General features: G+C 36.9%; 1 protein-coding gene across 1 annotated transcript in view; it reads right to left on the reverse strand.

The window, feature by feature from the left end:
• The window catches only part of LOC143402207 (uncharacterized), a 290,523-nt gene that overhangs the window by 167,931 nt on the left and 103,356 nt on the right, over positions 1–19,236 (reverse strand). Inside the window, exons 11-12 of the mRNA XM_076859608.1 lie at positions 16,098–16,361; positions 13,899–14,109 (exon numbers count right to left, since the gene is read on the reverse strand). Coding sequence (XP_076715723.1) covers positions 13,899–14,109; positions 16,098–16,361 — 475 coding nt within the window. The remainder of the gene's footprint in view (positions 1–13,898; positions 14,110–16,097; positions 16,362–19,236) is intronic.

The following is a 19,236-nucleotide window of genomic DNA, read 5'->3' on the forward strand; positions in this document are numbered from 1 at the left end:
ATCATGTACCACCATAAGAATGGAACCTAAATAGAATAAATCATACCTCTGTATGTATATTCTGCCAAAATATGTTCTACTGTTATCTATAACTAAAAAAAAAAAAACAAAGAGTTAGATGTTTCCACTCATATAAGATGCTAAAGGGAAATAAGGAATAAAAATATATATTGCATGAAAACAGAACAGTAGAAGGGGACAAAGAGGAAAGGAGGAGAAAATGTGAAATGAAATTTAATCAAATTGTGCTACTTGCATGCATGAATATATCACAATAAATTCCACTTTTATGTACCAGAAAACAAATAAATAGAAGGAAGACCAGTAGAGGAAGGGGATCTGGGGAAGGAAAAGGGAAATATTGGGAATTAAAATGGAGCAAAATATGTTATGTGAATCTATGAATATAACAAAATGAACTCCACCGTTATGTATGACTATAACGCACTAATGCACACTCACACATTGCTGATAGGACGGCACACTGGTGCAATCAGTCTGGAAAGCAGTATGGAGATTCCTCAGAAAATCTGAAATGGAACTACCATTTGACCCAGCTATACCACCCCTTGGTCTATACCCAAATGAATTAAAATCAGCATACTATAGTAACACAGTCACATCAATGTTTATAGCAGCTTGATTCATAATAGCTAAACTGTGGAACCAACCTAGCTGCCCTTCAGTAGATGAATGGATAAGGAAACTGTGGTATAGATACACAATGGAACATTATTCAACACTAAAATATAATAAAATTATGACATTTACAGGTAAATGGATGGAGCTGGAGAATATCATGCTAAGCAGAGTAAGCCAATACCAAAAAATAAAGGCTGAATGTTTTCTCTGATAAGTGGATGCTGATCCATAATCGGGAAGGGGGGGCATGGGAAAAATGGAGGAACTTTGATTGGGGAAAAGGGAGGGCAGGGAGGGAAAGGGGAATGGGCAGGAAAGATGGTGGAATGAGATGAACATCTTTATCCTTGATACATGTATGACTGCACATGTGGTGCAACGCTACATTGTGTACAACCAGAGAAATGACAAGTTGTGCTGCAATTGTGTACAATGAATTAAAATGCATTCTGCTGTCATATATACCTAATTAGAATAAATAAATGAATTTTAAAAATAAATTTTTAAAAAATTAAAAAATAGCAGTTTAACCCCCACCAAAAAAGAAAATGATATTTACCTGGGCATGATGATACCCACCTATAATCCCATCAGCTCAAGAGGCTAAGGTAGGAAGACTTCAAGTTTTAAGCCAGCCTCAGCAATTTAGCAAGGCCCTAAGCAACTTAGAGAGACCCTGTTTTTCTCAAAATAAAGAAATAAAAAGGACTGTGGGTGTGGCCTGGTGGTAAAGTACTCTTGGATTCAATCCCTCTTACCCCCCAAAAAAAATTGACACTAGGAAATAGATGTCACATATATGTACAGATATGGCTAGGTCACAGTGGTGATATCTTCTGAGAAATGAATTGTTAGATGATTTTGTCATTGTACAAACGTCATAGAATGTACTTACACAAACTAGGTTGCCTATGATGTCACTGGTTGACATATTCGTAAGGTATCCTGCAAATTTAATAGAAATCTCTTCAATATCATAGCAGAGCTTCTGTGTAGACACAAGCTTATTCTAAAATGTATACATCTAAGGCACAACTCTTAGAACAGATAAAGCAATCTCTCTCGAAAAAGAAAAAGAAACGAGAGAAGTCACTCTCCCAATATTAATTTACTACGTAGCTACAGTAATCAAGAACTGTGGCATTCTCAGAAAGGGCAGAGAGATAATAAATAGAAGACAAAAAGAGATTCACAAAATATGCCTAATTGCTGATTTTTAAGAAACATGTGAGAGTAATTCAATGAAGGAAAAAAAGCCTTTTCATCAAATGTGTTAAAACATTTAGACATTTTGATGGGAAAAATTTACCTCACGCTCACTCTTTATATTAAAAAAAATAACAAAATAGGTTCACTTCTAGAAAAAAAAAATTAGGAGAAATTTTAAGGACTTACAGCTAAGAAAAAGTTCTTGATACCCAAATATGTTCCATAAAAGAAGAAATTGATAAATTGGAAAAATTAAGAATCTTTTCTTTGTGAAATATTCTATTAAGTGGATTAAAAAGCAATTGACAGACTAGGAGAAAATATTCATAAAATATTTATCTAGAAACTACTGATTTTGTGAGAAATGACACTTGTCATGGAGAAAAATGGATTCCTGGTTTTCCCAGCAACTGGGTCACTGTGGTTGGTTCCAACTTTATTTTTTGAAATCAGTCACACACAGGGATTGATGTTTGCAAGACTGAAAAAGGAGATAAAAATATTTTATTAGAAATAAAAGGTGTAAGGGACATAAGGTATGTGGGTCCTATTAATTGTGGCTCAAGAAGAATATGTTGCCATATTTGAAGGGACTTCTTATACTTTTTAAAAAATTGGCCTTAGAAAGCTTGATGTGTGTCTGTGTAGCTTGTGGCATATGCATGTGTGATTAGCATGATTTTAAGCTAGTGAAGATGCACTTGCTAATCAAAACTAACTACAAACTAATAACAATCTGTTTGGAGAGGCTGAATGGAATGAAAGGAGAAATCTTTGGGCTCTAAAGTTCTGCATTGTTTTTTGCTAAATTGTGTTTTCACCAATTCCTCTTAGATACAGCACAGGAATCATTGATGTCTTTAGAACGAGCATTATGCCTCCTAAATGCTTAGTTCTAAGCACATCAGATGGATCCCTGGATCTTTTTTCACTGAAACATCACATTAACAAAACTCCAAATGCTCAAGATCATGATGACATAGTTAGGGGGTCCACTGATCATTTAACAAGTTACAGCAAATGATCTTAACAACAACAAAAAAATAGCAATGGTTTCACAGGTAAAGGTAGGTTCAACCTTTTGTCCTCTAGTAACATAAACTTTTCAAAGTCCACATGTCATATGTCAGTGCTACAAAGCGTGAAACCCTCGTACACATCAGGCCAGGTGTCAAAAGTCAAGGACAGTCTGATTTCTTATATAATAAGATGTTTATAATTTCAAGGGAGACTAATTTTCTCCTTCCTCCCACCAAGGAATACCACATTTTACTATTTTTACTCAAAATCTTCTTTTTCAAATTTGTTTGTTTATAAAGAATTCATAAAGGTTTCTCTAATTAGATTGTGTGGATCACTCTGGATTAAAAACACTCTCCTTTCTGCTAATTTTTATTTCGATTATTTCCACATTGAAAAAAAGTCAATGACATGCTCATATGTTAGGTACTCAAAGAGAGAGGACTCCACCGGTCCTACTGTTCAAGAGTGCACAGCCAGCTTCATGTTTAGAAAAAGTTCGAGAGCCTTGCTATTTATATAAATGCTTCCAATTTCATTTATTCTCACCCGACTTGTACTGCTCAGTAATGAACGAAAAGAGAAATCACCTCATGTGGATTTGCAGGAAGCCCTACAATAAAAATCAGTCATAGGCTGCACCCGATGGCAGATGTCTGTAATCCCAGTGGCTCGAAAAGCTGAGGTAGGAGGATTGTGAGTTCAAAGCCAGCCTCAGCCACTTAGCAAGACCCTGTCTCAAAATAAAAAAATAAAAAGCACTGGGAATGTGGCTCTTGGTTTTTCAAAAAAATGGAGCAGTTGTAAAGCCAAATAAGATGGAGTTTGTCCTTGTTATGTCTCAAGAGCAAATTCTCAACTAACAGTCATCATAATTGATATATGTTAGCAAGAACAGACTGAAAGTACAGTTTACCCCTGTATTCCTTATCTCTAACTTATCCAGACTGAATTTGTTTATGCATACTACTTCTGGGAAGGTCCACACTGAAGAGTAGGTCTAAAGAGGAGTGTGTCCTATCGCAGCTCAACAGCAACTCTTCCCACCCCAACCACTGCTCTCACAGCTACTTAGACGTGCTCTAAGTGGTCGCCTATTAGGTCAATTGCAGTGGTCCATATTTATTCAAGAACTACAATAAAACTTGTGTCATCAAAATCCACTTCTGTGCTATCATTTTGAAAGTACTTTGATCTAATTCTGAGACACAGAGTATATGCAGACCAACTGAGTGAACTGGCCACAAATAGGATTATTTTCATGGATAGTATATTTCTGTGAGTAAATGCCGAGAATACACGTCATGCTTGCATATCACCACAGTACATCAAGGAACACACATGCGTCCATGAAATAAACGGAGGTGAGGCAGTGGGATGGGAAGAATGTAAATCTTGATTGTCCCATTTTAAAAGAGTACAGTCAGGAAAAAATTGATATCCTGATAAAGGTTTCCAAATGTTTCAAAAGGAAAAGAAGAAGACTCACAAGCTATGTAATAACCTTTAGCTAATAACAACTGCCCAGATAAAGCCACGCCATCCAGTTTTATGTAGGGACACTCACTCTACATTTGCACAGTGACAGAATTGCCTAGCCATGCATTTCTCAAAATACATCCCTGCTGTCAGAGGGTGTGTGAATGTACTTCATTAGTTATTACTAATTACTAATGACTTTATTAGTTGTTCCTGAGATACTGATCATTGGAGAAGTTTTGAAGTGATCAAGGTGGATTCCCTAAAAGGAATGGCAAGCCAGTGTGAATAATACAACCCATGGCTCCTCATGTGTCCTTACGGCACTGTTTGTAGCACACGTAACTGAGAAAAATTTACTGTGATGAATATATGAGACCAAATAAAATATTGAGGGTATAAAACGTCTTGGAAACACAAGCTGTAAGCTGATGGTGTTGATCTAATCCACACACGCTCTGTAATTAGAAACACACCTCACACACCAACATGTTGGAATAAGGCAGTGAACATATTTTTGCCTTTTCCTCCAACATTTATTTTGATCATTGACATGTGACACATTCATTTTTATTGCCACTTCCACTTAAAAAAAAAAGAAAGAAATTTTAAAAGGTTACCTCAAAAGGCCCATAACATTTTGAACCCCGCAAGTAAACAGATTTGTGATATTCACTCAAGAGAGGAGACGGCACCATAAAGATTCGAACCTGCTGGAAGCATTTTAAATCTATTTCGTCTCTCTGTCCCCAGATCTTTCTGACACACCCTCCTCCCTCCTTTCTTAGTGTTAAACTGCTTCTCCACTTCCTGTACATCAGTGGGAACACTTCCCTTATGGGTGTCAGGATCTCTCGGAGGGGTCAGGGGCTGCCCTGCAGAGGAAATGACAGGCTGTGAAATGGAAAAGAACAATTCCTTCCACATGTTCCCTTGCTCCTGGAACAGCGAGGGGCTGTCAGCTAGCATCACTTTGGAACCAGGCAGGACTCTGCATCAGGGTCCTGTCAAAACTAATTTACAATTAAAGACCTGCGCGACTGTTTAAGGATTTTTTCAACTCCAGCAGTTTTCAGAAATGACTTTGAGGTGGGAGTGGATCAAACAAACAACCAACAACAAACAACAACAACAAAAAAAAAAAAAAAAAAAAAAAAACACTTCTAATGAACCCTGATGGATGGTGACGAACCACACAAAATAAGCCAAAGATGTAAACAAATTGTAATCATTTTTTAAAGGAAATCCATTAACGGTCCAATACTTACTGCCCCTTCAGTGAACATCTGTGTGGAATTTTCCCAAGGAAGCCCCAGTGTGGGGAGTTGAATGTTACAGCTATTGGGAGTCTTATCCAGATTGTAAAGAAAGTTGCAAGGTGACCACTTCATTGCTCTAAACAAACAAAGGAAGAAAGAGGGAAGGAAGGAAAGAGGGAAGGAAGGAAGGAAGGAAGGAAGGAGGGGGAGGAGGGAGGAGAAGGGAAAGGGAAGAATTGATTTACCAATGAATTCATGCCTTTATAAAGATTTAAATTACCTTAAAATATTTTGAAGCTTTTCTGCAACAAAATATGTTGATGCATTTCCATATCTTAAATAAAGGCATTTAAAAATGCAGGTAATTAGCTTTTTATGCAGATTAATCACTTTGAAACATACTGTGGTTCCCTGAGGCTCAATTCGGGACTCAGATGAAGGACTCAGATCCATTTATGTTATTTAAAAAAAAAAAAAATCCCAGAGAACAAATGCCATAAAGTCTAAAATTTGCCTCGAAGTTTTACCAAATGGTGATTATGAGTAGGCATTCCAAATTCTTATGATCTTGGATATAGACTATAGAACTACTCATTCTTTAAAAACTATCCAAAAGCGATTAAAATGATCCATAATATAGACTTATTTGGGAGAGTCTGTCAGCAGTTCATCTTCCACTGTCTAGAGCAAAGTCCTATGTACTATTTTCTACTTGAAAATACTACATGACTCTTGATTCTTCCCGAAGAATAGGGTAAAAACTGACAGACAGCTTAACTTTTGTCTGTATGCGTATGTATGTAGGATCTATGGTGGTAATGACTGATAAAAATTGTAGTGGCACCTCCTCCTCCACAGAAAATCTTAACTAAGCTTCTCCAGAAATCTTCACCATGGCTGATTTTAGAGTCTACCAGCAAGAGTCTCTACAAAACAGTTCAATGTAGTTAAACTTCCTATTTTTCTCTTTTTCTCTTTTACTTGGCCACTGGCAGGGAAGAAATCAGCACTCCAGTGCTGGACACCCCCTTAGTAGTTTTTCACAAACATGTATCCAGCATAGTAGTTTGTAGAAATGTGTTTGCAAATACAAAATGTGATAATAAAAAGACAAATCCTTTAACAAGGCCTCTGGCCTTGAGCTGGGCTTCACAGAGATGTCTACCTTTCTAAGATAAGAGAAGTTACCAATTGGGCTCCATGGTAACAGCTGGCAGGGGAGGAAAGAAAGGGGAGAAGAAGTTCTCCCCTTCTCAGGGATTGTCCTTGAAGAGTTAACTTGCCCAGAACAATGAAAGAAAAAGCTGCTTTTATGTGAACTTCTGCAGACTGTGAACTTCTGAGCCCCTCCCCTTACATGCTGGGTATAAAATTCTGAAACTCCCTGAACTCGAATTTCAGGGGATTAATTGATTACAACAAAAGCTGTACCCTCTAAACCTGGCTGCAGCCAAATAAAACTGTTTCCTGCTGTCTTCGATGCCTTGCCTCATCTGTCCCCACAACAAAATGTGCTTCCATCATCTTATCCATGTGGGTATGGTGGAATAAGAACTTCAGAGAACATGATGTGGAGACTTGGCTAAAAATGTCCATAAATGCATTATCTTAAGACAGCACGCCAAGCCCTGGTGACCCGTCCTTCTATGGCTCTGTTCCTGAGATTCAGTATTGAGGAGTTTTGTCTGTTCCCCAATGTGACTCCACTGCTGCCACTATGAGCTACTTGCCCTTTTTTACTTCCTCTCCTCTGTGGCTTATGCCAGGTGGAATCCTTTCACCAGGTCGCCTCGTAAGTCACTGAAATGGAATCATATACATAGGGCCAATTGATTTAAGTTTCTGATATTGTAATACCTTACCAACAAAAGAATTGTGGTAAGAGCTTCAAAAGGAAGTGGCAGATCCTATTACAGAATGTGAGCCCAAGAACTGAAAGCAATAAGCTTCCCTGGACTAAATAGGGAAGTCAAGACTGATTTCTCTATTCTATAAAAATGTAGAAGTTGGCCAGTTGATTTCAGCCCAAAGTGCAAAGGCAATTCGATGGTGAAAAAAAAATAGTCTTTTCAATAAATGATGTTGGAACAAGTGGATATTCAAACATACACACACACACACACACACACACATACACACACACAAAAAGTCAACCTTAAGTTCATATTCTTAAAAGACTAACTCCAAATGGATCATCAATCTAAATGTAAAATATAAAACTACACAACTTTCAGAAGAAACATAGGAGAAAAGTCTTGAGAACTAGGGTCAAGCAAAGAGTTCAAAGGCACAACATCAAAAAGTACAACCCATTTTAAAAAATGATAGACTGGACTTAATCAGAATGCAAAGCATTTACTCTGTGAACAACACTGTTAGGGAAATAAAAAGGCCAGCTACAGATGGGGAGGAAATGCTTGTGCATCACATATTCAAGAGAAGTGTGTATCTAGAAGGTATATGGACGCGCACATCTCAACAGTTAAGAAAACAAGAACCCAGTTAACAAATGGGCAGATACTTTAGCAAAGAGGATAGATGGGTAACAAGAACATAGGAGGTTGGGCAATGACATCAGCCACCAAGCAAATACAATTAGATACCAGGAGAGGCTCCTACATGCAAATTAGAAAGATATTGTAAAAACTGCTGGCACTCAGTGCTGATGAGGATACAGAGTAACTGAAACTTTCACAAGGAGCAGGCAGAAGAGCAAGGTGGTAAAACCACTCTACAGAGTTATTTGGGTAATTTCTTATATATATACTATATAACTCAGCAATCACACTCTTTGAAATGAAATTCAGAGAAAACAAACTTACAAAAAGCAAACAAGTTATAAAAAAAAAGTTTGTGACTATTAACAGAAACTTTGCAATCAAAATGAAGACAATCCAAATATCCTTTCATAAGGGAATGGATTAAACAACTGTGGAACATCCATACAATGGAATCCTGCTCCATGATGAATGGGTAAGAACTATAAATACACACCTCTCAGAGGAACTCAAAGGCATTAGGTTGGTTCAAAGAGACCCCTCAACAAAAGGTTGTAAAATGTACGACAATTTTGAAAAGGCATAATTATAGAGATGATGAACACATCATTGTGACCCACAGCTTAGGATGGGGTGTGGGAGGGAAGGAGAAATGTACCTATAAAAGATGGCACAAAGGAATTTGGGGTCGATGAGATGATTCTCTATTTTGATTATCACCAATCCTTACATTTGATAATTTTCATTGAAATGTACATGCTAAAAAAGGCAATATTACTATATGTAACATTAAAAATAAAATAATTTTTCCGCTTGATTTTTTTTCACAAAAAGTAGCCATATCAATCTCTTCCTTCAGCCTACTGAGCATCTATGATGTGCCAAATACTGTGGTAGGCCCTGGGATACATCAGTAAGCAAAACAAATGCCCCTCTCTGGGTAATTTTCCAAGTCCTAGACAAATAGATGGAGGTATGGAAGTGGAACTAGATAGAGCTGATGCCTTCAGAAGTAGTTCTGGGTTTTGCAGGAGAACAGATTTCCATGAGTTCTGCTTTTTAACAGAGAAGAATTTCAGGTGATGCAGTATCATCAAACCATATCCTACAGATGAATGAGTCATTTTAACACTGATTATCTTATTTGATTCTCTCAGTATGCATGGAAGTAAAAATTCAGCTGTTACTATACTCATATCCATGGCAAAGCTATCTCATAGAGGTTACACAATATTCAATAGCAAATTATGTTCATAATAGTTTTCTGATTCAGTCTACCTTGCCTTCCCCTCTCCTATAGTATAATTGCCGACTGAAAATAATTATTACATGCTTCTTGGCTTTGTAAGTCCACAGTTGCCTAAAGAATATACTAATCTACTCATTTGTCCAACAAATCTTTATCAAGCTATTGCTCTGTGCCAGGCACAGGGGAGTTCCATGTAGGGATGGCCATGAATCCTCATGAGGCTTGTCATCTAGATAGGAAGATATGCAAATGGGTGCAAAATCACTGTAAAGTGACAGAACCCTGGGGTAAGTCCGTGGATACATTCCTCTTTAAGAAAGACATTTTAATCCAGTGGCAGATAAGGATTTTTTCTAGATGGAATAGCATGAGAAAAGACCTTAAGGTAGAAATCTGTTTCAAGAAAATTAGGGAAAGCCAGCATAATCAATTGCTGCACATCACTGTCTCTCAACTGCGAAGAAGCTTTCTAAGATCACTGATGTCCAGGCCCTGACACCAGAGAATTTGATTCAGTCAGTCTGGGGCAGAGTCCAGGCATCAATATTTGGGAAAACATCCCCAGAAAAATAATGTGTGGTTAAGTTTAAGAAGTGTTGTCGTATTAAGTCTGTTGAAGTACAGATAGGAGCAGATGCTCCAAGTATCAATAGACTTTTTTCATACTTCACTAGCATTCTGGTTGGTTTTCACTGGAACACTTTTTCTATTGCTGGTTTGGGTGCTCTGTTTTAGTACTGAAAAGTCCACACCATACCAGTGATTTCCATAGACAGTGCATGGGACATATTGCAATGCAGGTGGACTTAGGATGGGGTTACAACCTGATAAACCCATCTCCCATTTAAAATATCCCAAGATGGATGCATTCAGCACACCTCGCACATGAGCTTAGCCATACAGCACACTGTGGAACATCAGCCGTCTCTCTTGGTGGTCACTGCCCAAGGGAGTCATGTGGCTCCCCACATCTTGAGAAAAGATGAGACTGCTAGCCTGGAAAAAGACCCAAGTTTCAATATTTGAAGGATGATTTCTACTGAATGGATATGACTTTCATGCCATTGCAAAGTCAAAAATCACAGTTACATCAGGGATTATCTGCCATCCAAAGCTGCTCTTTGTTTCTTCTTTTAGCTGATGGTATTGATATTATAAGCATCGATAAGGAAGATTTAGTCAAAAGGAGACCTTTGCCTTATCCAATATCAACACCCTTAAGAATGTGTTCTTCTGAAGTATGTACCAGGAGCTCTGTGATGCCCCACCTCCTACTCCCTCTGATTTCCAGACTGTTCTATACAATTTCCTTTATCCATCTCTTTCATCTGTTACTTAAAATTTTTCCTATAATTTGGTTCACTCCTTTCTTCTTCATAACCTCATTCATCACTGTGCCTTTAGCCCCAACCCTTGTCAAGATGGCACCAAAGTGTCCATCCCAAGATTTAAATCGATTTTTTCAACTTCCTATGTCTTTTCTTCTGGCCTTTTATAAATTCTTTCTGGCCTTAGGCATCCACCTAATTTCAAAACTGTTCACCCTTTCGATGATCGACCATGGGATTAAACTCAGAAACCTTTTGGGGGTGCGTGGGGGTGTATGAAGGCATGTGCTCGCACACCACGGGCTCCAAAGTGAACATTAAAGTCACTTTTGCATGATTTGAGGACGGCAGTAGATTCAACAGATTACATACAGAGCCTATCAACGTAGGACAGCTTGCGGAAGATCATAAACACATTTTTCAGATAAAAACATTGCAGCCATGAACACACCACGTGGTCACCCCTTCCCTAAGGTTTGCTTCTTTAATTGTAAATAGCCAGAAAGCCATCAAGCCAGAGTTTAATAAACTTTTAATTTGAAATGAATTACCACATGTTGTGTTTGTTTACCCATTATTAAATCTCTTAGCAACATATCAGTGGAAGAAACAGCATACTGTATCACAGCCCTGATATATTAGAAAACAAACCCATGGGGGATATTAACTGCTAATAATATGCTTAGGAGCTTCCAAGAAAAATAAATAAATACAAGCAATAGTGAAGACATGTATTCAAAGAGATTTTCATGTTCTGTTTTTTGTATAAATCTGTTCAGAGCAGGAACAGAAGGTCCCTCTGCAGTCTCTGAGTGTAAGGCTTACATCAGTCTCCAAGCTCAGAGCCGAGCAATAGAATAAGCTAGTTTTTTCCTAAAGCATTTTTCTAATGCATCAGAGATGCTCCCTCTCATGGTATACCCCATTCTCACACTGAACAAGTCAATATCTGAGTTTTCTGAAGTGCCACCTGTCCTCCTCCTTGCAGAATAGGGCAGCACTCTGAAAGCCTAGTTCATGGCACAGTGCAGGAGGCATGGGAAATAGAGCCACATTGGCCTGGAGAAAACTAGAAAGCAAAACCGATCCTGTGGAAAATGCTCTAAGAGCAATTGTTTCTAATCATCTACTTAGTACCCTAAAATTAGGTTAAAATGTCAGTAGCACTGAAATATTATTAATTAACTCAGAACTCACCTTCTGCAAAATTAAAATTCTAAAATAAATTTTTGAGCTCCATATGGAGCCCCCAAACATTGGAAAAAAAAACATTTATTTTGCAAATGCATGCATTTTACTGTGTCTCATGCATCAGCTTTACGGTTGGCCTTTGAACTTGATATTTAAGTAAAAAATCAATGGCATGCTTTCTATCCACTGTATCTAATAAAATCCTAACCAGGGCTTTTATTTCTTGCTTTTCCTATCTTAGGAAAATGATCTTCAACCATCCCAAAAGACTTCATCTTCTTGTTCTAAATTTGCAGATGGCCAAGAGTCTTCATCCATTTTCTGTTGTTATAGCAGAATTCCTGAGTCAGCTTTTGTGTCATTTTGACCAAAATAACCAACAAGAACAACTTAGAGGAGGTAAAGTTTATTTGGGCTCAGAGTTTTGAGGACTCAGTCCATAGATGGCCAACTCCATCGCTCTGGGCCCCAGAAGGTGGAGAATATCCTGAAAGAAGGGGGATGGAGTCAGGGTGGGGGGGCTGCTCAACTCTTGGCAACAAGAAAGCACAGATAGGAAGAGGCTGCAGGGAAGATGCGCTCTTCCAGGGCCAGGGCATGCCCCTGCTGGCCCACCTCCTCCAGCCATGCCCACCTGTACAGGTACCCTCAGTCCTTTCAGTCTATGGACTGATGAGGTTACAGATCTCATAGTCTGTTCATTTCACCTTCAAACATTCTTGCCTTAAAGTCCCCACCTTCCAATACTGCTGCACTGGGTACAAAGTTTTCAACATCTGAATTCATTGGGACATACCCGAACCACAGTACCCGGGTCATGCAGAAGATATGCTAATGGTTATTAACACTTTTCACAGAACAAGTGTATCCCTGATCCTCACTCGGGAAAGCCTGACGAATGAGAGTCAACAGAGATCTTGTGTAAAATCAGTCTGCTTCAGAGCCAATTCAATGAGACTTAACTACAGTGCCCATGAGGTTCTCAACAGAACTTCCCTACTAGGAAATTTAGAATGAGGCCGAGGCAGGAAGATCACAAGTTCAAGGCCAGCCTCAGCAACTTGAAGGAAACCCTAAGCAACTTAGCAAGACCTGTCTCAAAATAAAAAATAAAAAGGGCTGGGAGGTGGCTCAGTGGTAAAGTACACCTGGGTTCAATCCCCAGTAACAAAAAAAATAGAGCTTTACGCATAATACATAATTTTTTAAAAGAAAATGTATAAAGCATATATGGCCAAACAGTAAGAAATGGCAAATCAGAGGAATAAGTACTATTGTATGTTGTGTTATTTTTCATATAGTATAATTAAAATATTTGATAATTTCTAAGGTAAATCAATGAAAGTGATACTAGCTCCTAATGAACACTATCACTGCTTGTGTGGGTCACCAGTCCCCCACTACTCAAACTATTACTTACTGATAGAGTATCCATCCTGTTAAGGAAACTTGGAGTCTTTCGGTAAAACAAATAATTCTTTAGTACAAAAGATAACAGTCTTTAATATATCTTTTCTATAAATGGGAACTTTTGAAAATTAGAATACTTTTTAAAATTTTATTTGCTTACTTAGTACTTGATAAAATCAGTCTTTAAAAACAAAGTTTTATCAACTATATTACCTGAGAACGTTTTCCTGAGAATATTTGATCTTTAATATTTAGTTTTTGGTTAATACTTTCAAGAGCACACACACAAAAAGACTAAAATTTATAAATGAGATCCAAAAGAAGTTCAGTTACCCTCCCCCGACCCCTGATAAAAAACCTTCAGAAATATTCTAAGAGCAGTAAATCCACGGAGAAAAACTTCTGCTTCAATGAAGCAATTTTATGTTTCCTTGTGCAATAGATAATGCAATAGGAAAGCTAATATTCTTGTCAACAGTTACAATCTTTTTAAATGGCTTCGTATAGAAAAATAAGATCTTAATAAAGAATATGTACTTCTTACTAAATTTTATTTAATATAACACAACTTGAAATATTAGTAATAGATTACTAAAAAGTCAAATCAACCTACCCTGAGAAGAGTGTAAGGTGGATTGAGTTCCATTATCCATCGATGCACATATATTTTTCTCAGATTTTTTCTCCAAGGGGCCAGATGTATCATGTACACCTAATTTTCCTTTATCTCCTTTAACCAATAAATGCATTGGAAATTCAGTGCCAAGCTGAGTATTGCTTTCATGACTTTTTTGATCATCCAAAAGCGAAGGAAGTTTAATGACCTTTTAAGAGATAAAAACTATTATCAAAACCATTAAAACTAATATAAACGTGGTATTTTCTTCTCTACAACAATGAGACAATCTGATAAATCAGAAAAGTCAATAATGAATTCAGTTCTCCAGAACTTATAAGCTCTCATTTGTTTACATTACAAAGAGTGAATTTTGTATTAACCAATTTACATAATTGCTACAGATATTGCCATGCCCTGTATATGTTTATTAGGATTGTTTCTTTTAATTTATAATTTTTAAATTTCCTTCTTAACAACACTGTTTGCCTATCATTTATACTGGGAGGAAATCAGCAAATGTTCATTCAGTATTTACTGTCTCCAAGAATAATGTTCCTAAGTTGAAGAGGAAATGACAAGATTGTAGAATCTAATAGTGAGTAAATGGGTGCTGCATATGCAATATTTGTAACTTTTATGTATGTTTAAAATTTTAATGATAATAAATGTTTGAGGGAAGCCATCCCTGACATAAAAAATGAAACTCAAAAATAAGCAACCGAAGAAAAAGTTTCCTGAGAAAGAGTTATAGGTTATCTCACCTGCAGAATTTTCTCTCTTGGGTCCTTACACACATTCTGGGGGGCTAACCTAGAGTCAGCCATTATGGCCAGCCTTCTCCAGAATGCTGAGGGTTAGTCGCCTGGGTGCCGTCCCTAATGACACTCAGGCCAACTTGAGAACGTGACACCCATGGCTAAACCACACACCCTGGCTCCATGTGCACCTCTTGGACCGGGATGATTTCCTCCCACTAACTGACCCAGGAGGAAAGTGACCAGAATTTCAGTGGATTTCCTTGTTTCCTTCATATTCTCTTCCAAACCCGAATTACAAAAACCAATTTCCTGTTCCATCATCTGCTTTTTCCTATTCTTCTCCTTCTAATTTTAAATTATTCACTTTTGAATGACTCTGTCATTTACTTGATCAGAAATTTTTGCATTTGAGAAAATGGTCACTGAGAAAAATCACATATATTAGAATTTCACATGAAAGGAAAAACAGAGCTTTCAGATAAGAACTTCTCTTTCATTCTCACGGAAAAGAAGTACCTAAATTTCCACTTATTCTGCCCTTCTTATCAGAAAATCAAATACCTTTCATAATGCACTATGCCCTTAATAAAGACTCACTCACTCCCCCATGAAATATACAGAGAATCTTACCATTGTCTATTAAAGTTAGAAAGTTAGTAGACAAGTACATCTATCTGTAACAACGAACAGCCAACTAAGCTCTACAGATAAATCATAATATCACTTCTTCTTCCACAAATTTTTTTTAAAAATAACATGTCAGAGGGGGCGAAAAAGAGAATTATCTTCAAATGCAAGTAGATTTTCATCGATTTAAACTATTTTAATGCTAACAAATATTGACCTTTTTATTTTGAAATTCCAAGCCTCATTTCTTGATTTAATCTCAAATATAAATTTTCTTTATAATTAACACAACTACTGCTACTACTACTATTACTACTACTACTGCTACTACTGATTTCCATACCTTATATAGACATGTGTCTGTCTCATCAGATAGATGGCAGACATTCAGAAGGCAAAGATTACATCTTATCTCTTTTGTATCCTAGAACTGGCAGTGTCCAACACATAACAGAAGCATGGTCAAGTACTTTTGGTCAGGAAACACCAATGATGACGAGATGAAGTGGTAAAGATTGTGAGCTGAGAATCTGGTGGCTTGGGTACCGGTTCTGGTCCATTCACAACATAGAAGATGGTATTAAATTATCTTTAACTTTTTCATTAACTTGTGAATTTTAGTTCTTATTTCTACATACTAATTTAATTCATGTTATCAGAAATCAGCTTTAAGAGATAATTACTTTTGCCATTTTATGAAACTTATTAAAATGTTCAGTGGCATGAAAGGAAGATAAAGGCGAGAAAGAAGCAACTTTGGAAAATTAAAAAAAAAAAATGTTTCCACTTACACAATCATATCACAAACCTGAAAATAGAGATTGCACAGCCAGTGGTCCAAGTCCAGGCAAATCAGATCTTCAATTTTCCTAAAACTGCTGGATTTCCGGTCATAATGTCCTCGGAGAAGGGGACACTTGAATTTTCCTTCCACTACATCCAAGTTGTTATCACACAGGGGAAAGATTGCCCAGCCCACAGGCTGGCCAAGGCAGCCATGTTTCCCATGACGGAGAAAGAGTTCAAATAAGAAAGCTATGCCAGGTTTCACATCCTTCCTTTGGGGTAGTACCTAGGAAAGTCGTTAAGACAAGAGAAGATTGGGATGCTTTATATTTTTAGAATCACTCTACAATCAGTGAGGCCTACAGACAATTTAGAATTCAGTAAAAAGTCAGTCTGCACTCCTGTTTTTGACCCTTAAAAATTCACCCACTGGATACATTTACATAAATAACCCTTCCAGTCACAGGTAATTTGCAATCATGAAAGTGTGACCTGCCTACCAGAAGATTTTATATTTTATGAGCTTTAGAAATAAACTTTGTAATATTAAATAACATGGTATTTGCCTGAGCTGGTCCCTCTATTATTGTATGGTTTGAATGTGTTCCCTAAAAGTTCATGTGTTAGACACTTAATTCCCTAATTCATATGGTATTTGGATGTAGTACTTTTGGGAGATAATGAGGATTAGATGAGGTCATTAGATGGCATTAATGGCTTTCCAGGAACAGAGAACTGAGCTAGCATGCTGGCTCGGTCAGTACATGATGCCCTCTGCGATGTTATCATGCCATCAGGAAGACCCTTCCCAGGAATCAGCCCTATGTTCTTAGTGCCTCCAGAATTGTGAGCCTAATAAAATTCTATTCCTTTTCAATTACCATGTCTCAAGTAGTGTGTTATACCACAGAAAACAGACTAAGACAATTATGTTACTATTTCTATCTTCCATCATAATCATTATTTTGCATGACTGTCATTTATCTTTGTATCATTCAGGTACACAGATCACGTGTTTTGCAGGGAATAAATGCTTTCTTAAAAGTGGTTGAACAAACTTTTACACTCCAGAAAAACAAATCCTACTCATCATGACAATGCAAATTATTATAACAAGGTCCATCATTTGAAATTGAAAAAAAAAATGGAGTCTCATTTAATTTTGTGACTAGTCCGTTTATTTTAGTTGACACTGTAATACATATCACTGTATGAGCAATTTGTCAGTGCTTAGTAAATAACACCAGATATAAAGAGGAATGAAATGATCAGATTGCCCAAGCCACTGTGCAAATTCCCAGATGTAGAGATTGAGTCTTTTCGTAGGTCTTTTTAAAAAAAAAAAAAAAAAAAAATTAGGGAATTGCAAAACATAAATAATCTTTTATTTCAAAAAATAGATTATACACTTAGGTTGCATTTTTTTTTTTTAGTTTTATGTGAGTAATTTAAATGGACAAAGACAGGGTCTAGTCTAAGATTGTTTTACAATATATGTAGCCAAAAGTGTGTAGATAGATTTTATACAATTTATGTAAATATCTCAAGACTTGGTTTAGAAACAAAATGAAACAGAGGCATCTGTTGAAAAATACCATAACCCTGTGGCAGCTGCTATTAAACCATTAACAGGATCAGGTTTCATTTAAACCAGATTTACCATTTTCTACAACAGCCCATGGGAAAGCTAAAAACATTAGGCACAAATTATTGACAAAAGAGATCCTTAATCAAGCCGTACTTTTCATTTGGCTAGTTGGCTGTGAGTAACATTTGTGATAACAGAATCAGAGCTAAATGAGAAGGGGGAGAAGTGGAGTCAGAAATATAAATGATGGGATCATCATTTAGAAATAAAATTAAACAAATGGTATTAACAATAAGTTTATCAATTTTTATCTCTGCATTTAGAAGTGAAAACCAGGGCCCTTCTTATACTAACCTGGTCTTATTCAACAGTGCAATCAAAGTAAATGAAGTAAGAATTTGGCACTAACAATTCTATTATTAATTTTGTTGTCATTGGGGAAAGTCAGTTTTTTTTATATCTAAGTTTCCATATACTTGAGTTTCCTCAGCAATTAAAAAAAAATGGATCCTCCTCATGGAGTTGACAAAATTCTCAACTTAGACAATAAAGTATATGGTAAACATTTAAATCTATTCATGCTCAGAAAAAAATAAAATTTACATTAATATTTATTAAGATTTTATTTCAATTACTTCTAAGATGACTTAAGTAACAATTTCTTTTAATAAAAAGGAAAAGTACATATACAAGAATGAAATATATTGGTAAATATGTAAAACACCAGTATCCTTTTGTGCATGAGAAATAGTTCAGGGGTGCTGGGACCAACAGAGGACACTGCGCAATGTGTCACCTGCAGCAATGCATAAAAAGGACTTCACCTCAACCTGCTCCACAAGATAGAGGGGTCGTATGCTACCACCCTGATGACTCCTAAAAAAAAAATGAGTGTATGAACAGAATGTGACATACTCACTGATACTGACTACAAAGGAATATAGGAGCCATAAATTATTAAAGAAAGGAATTTATGTGACAATAGTTGTCTTCCCTTATTTCTTCCCCTAGCATCTTTCCCTTGGTGCCTGTTGTAGGAGAGATCTTTTGCCCTTTAATATGTAGCTTGGGACTCGTTCTTTTGGTAAGGAAGATCACTAAGTTTCATTGTATCTCTCTCAGAGGATCCTTTCCACAAACTTGAACATTTCCACAGATATCCTATGATGGGACATATCCCTGAGTATTTTCCAGTAAGTTTGTAACTAAAAGCTAAAAATTAAGATATAAATGCACGGGTCTCCCCCAATGTCAACTGCCCATGCCATCTCATCACAGAGACCCTGCTAATGGAGGGCATCATATTCTCACAGCACCTTTATTTTCCAAATACTGTAAAAAGCCACTATTTTGAAAGTAAGAGATACTATAGAGCTCAAGTTCACTACATAACTTTAGGGTGATCTTCTGCATCAAGGAAGGTACATGTGAAAGATGAGTGCATAATAAGTAGAATCCAAGAAGCAAGTGAGAATTTTAAAGACCAAATGCTGAATGGGGGATGAGTAAAGAAAGGAATCTTTTTTTCGCTTGGACACCAAATACTTTGAAATTAAAGCAATCCACGGAATTC

This window comes from Callospermophilus lateralis, chromosome 6 (genome assembly GCF_048772815.1).
Source record: "Callospermophilus lateralis isolate mCalLat2 chromosome 6, mCalLat2.hap1, whole genome shotgun sequence".
NCBI lineage: Eukaryota > Metazoa > Chordata > Mammalia > Rodentia > Sciuridae > Callospermophilus > Callospermophilus lateralis.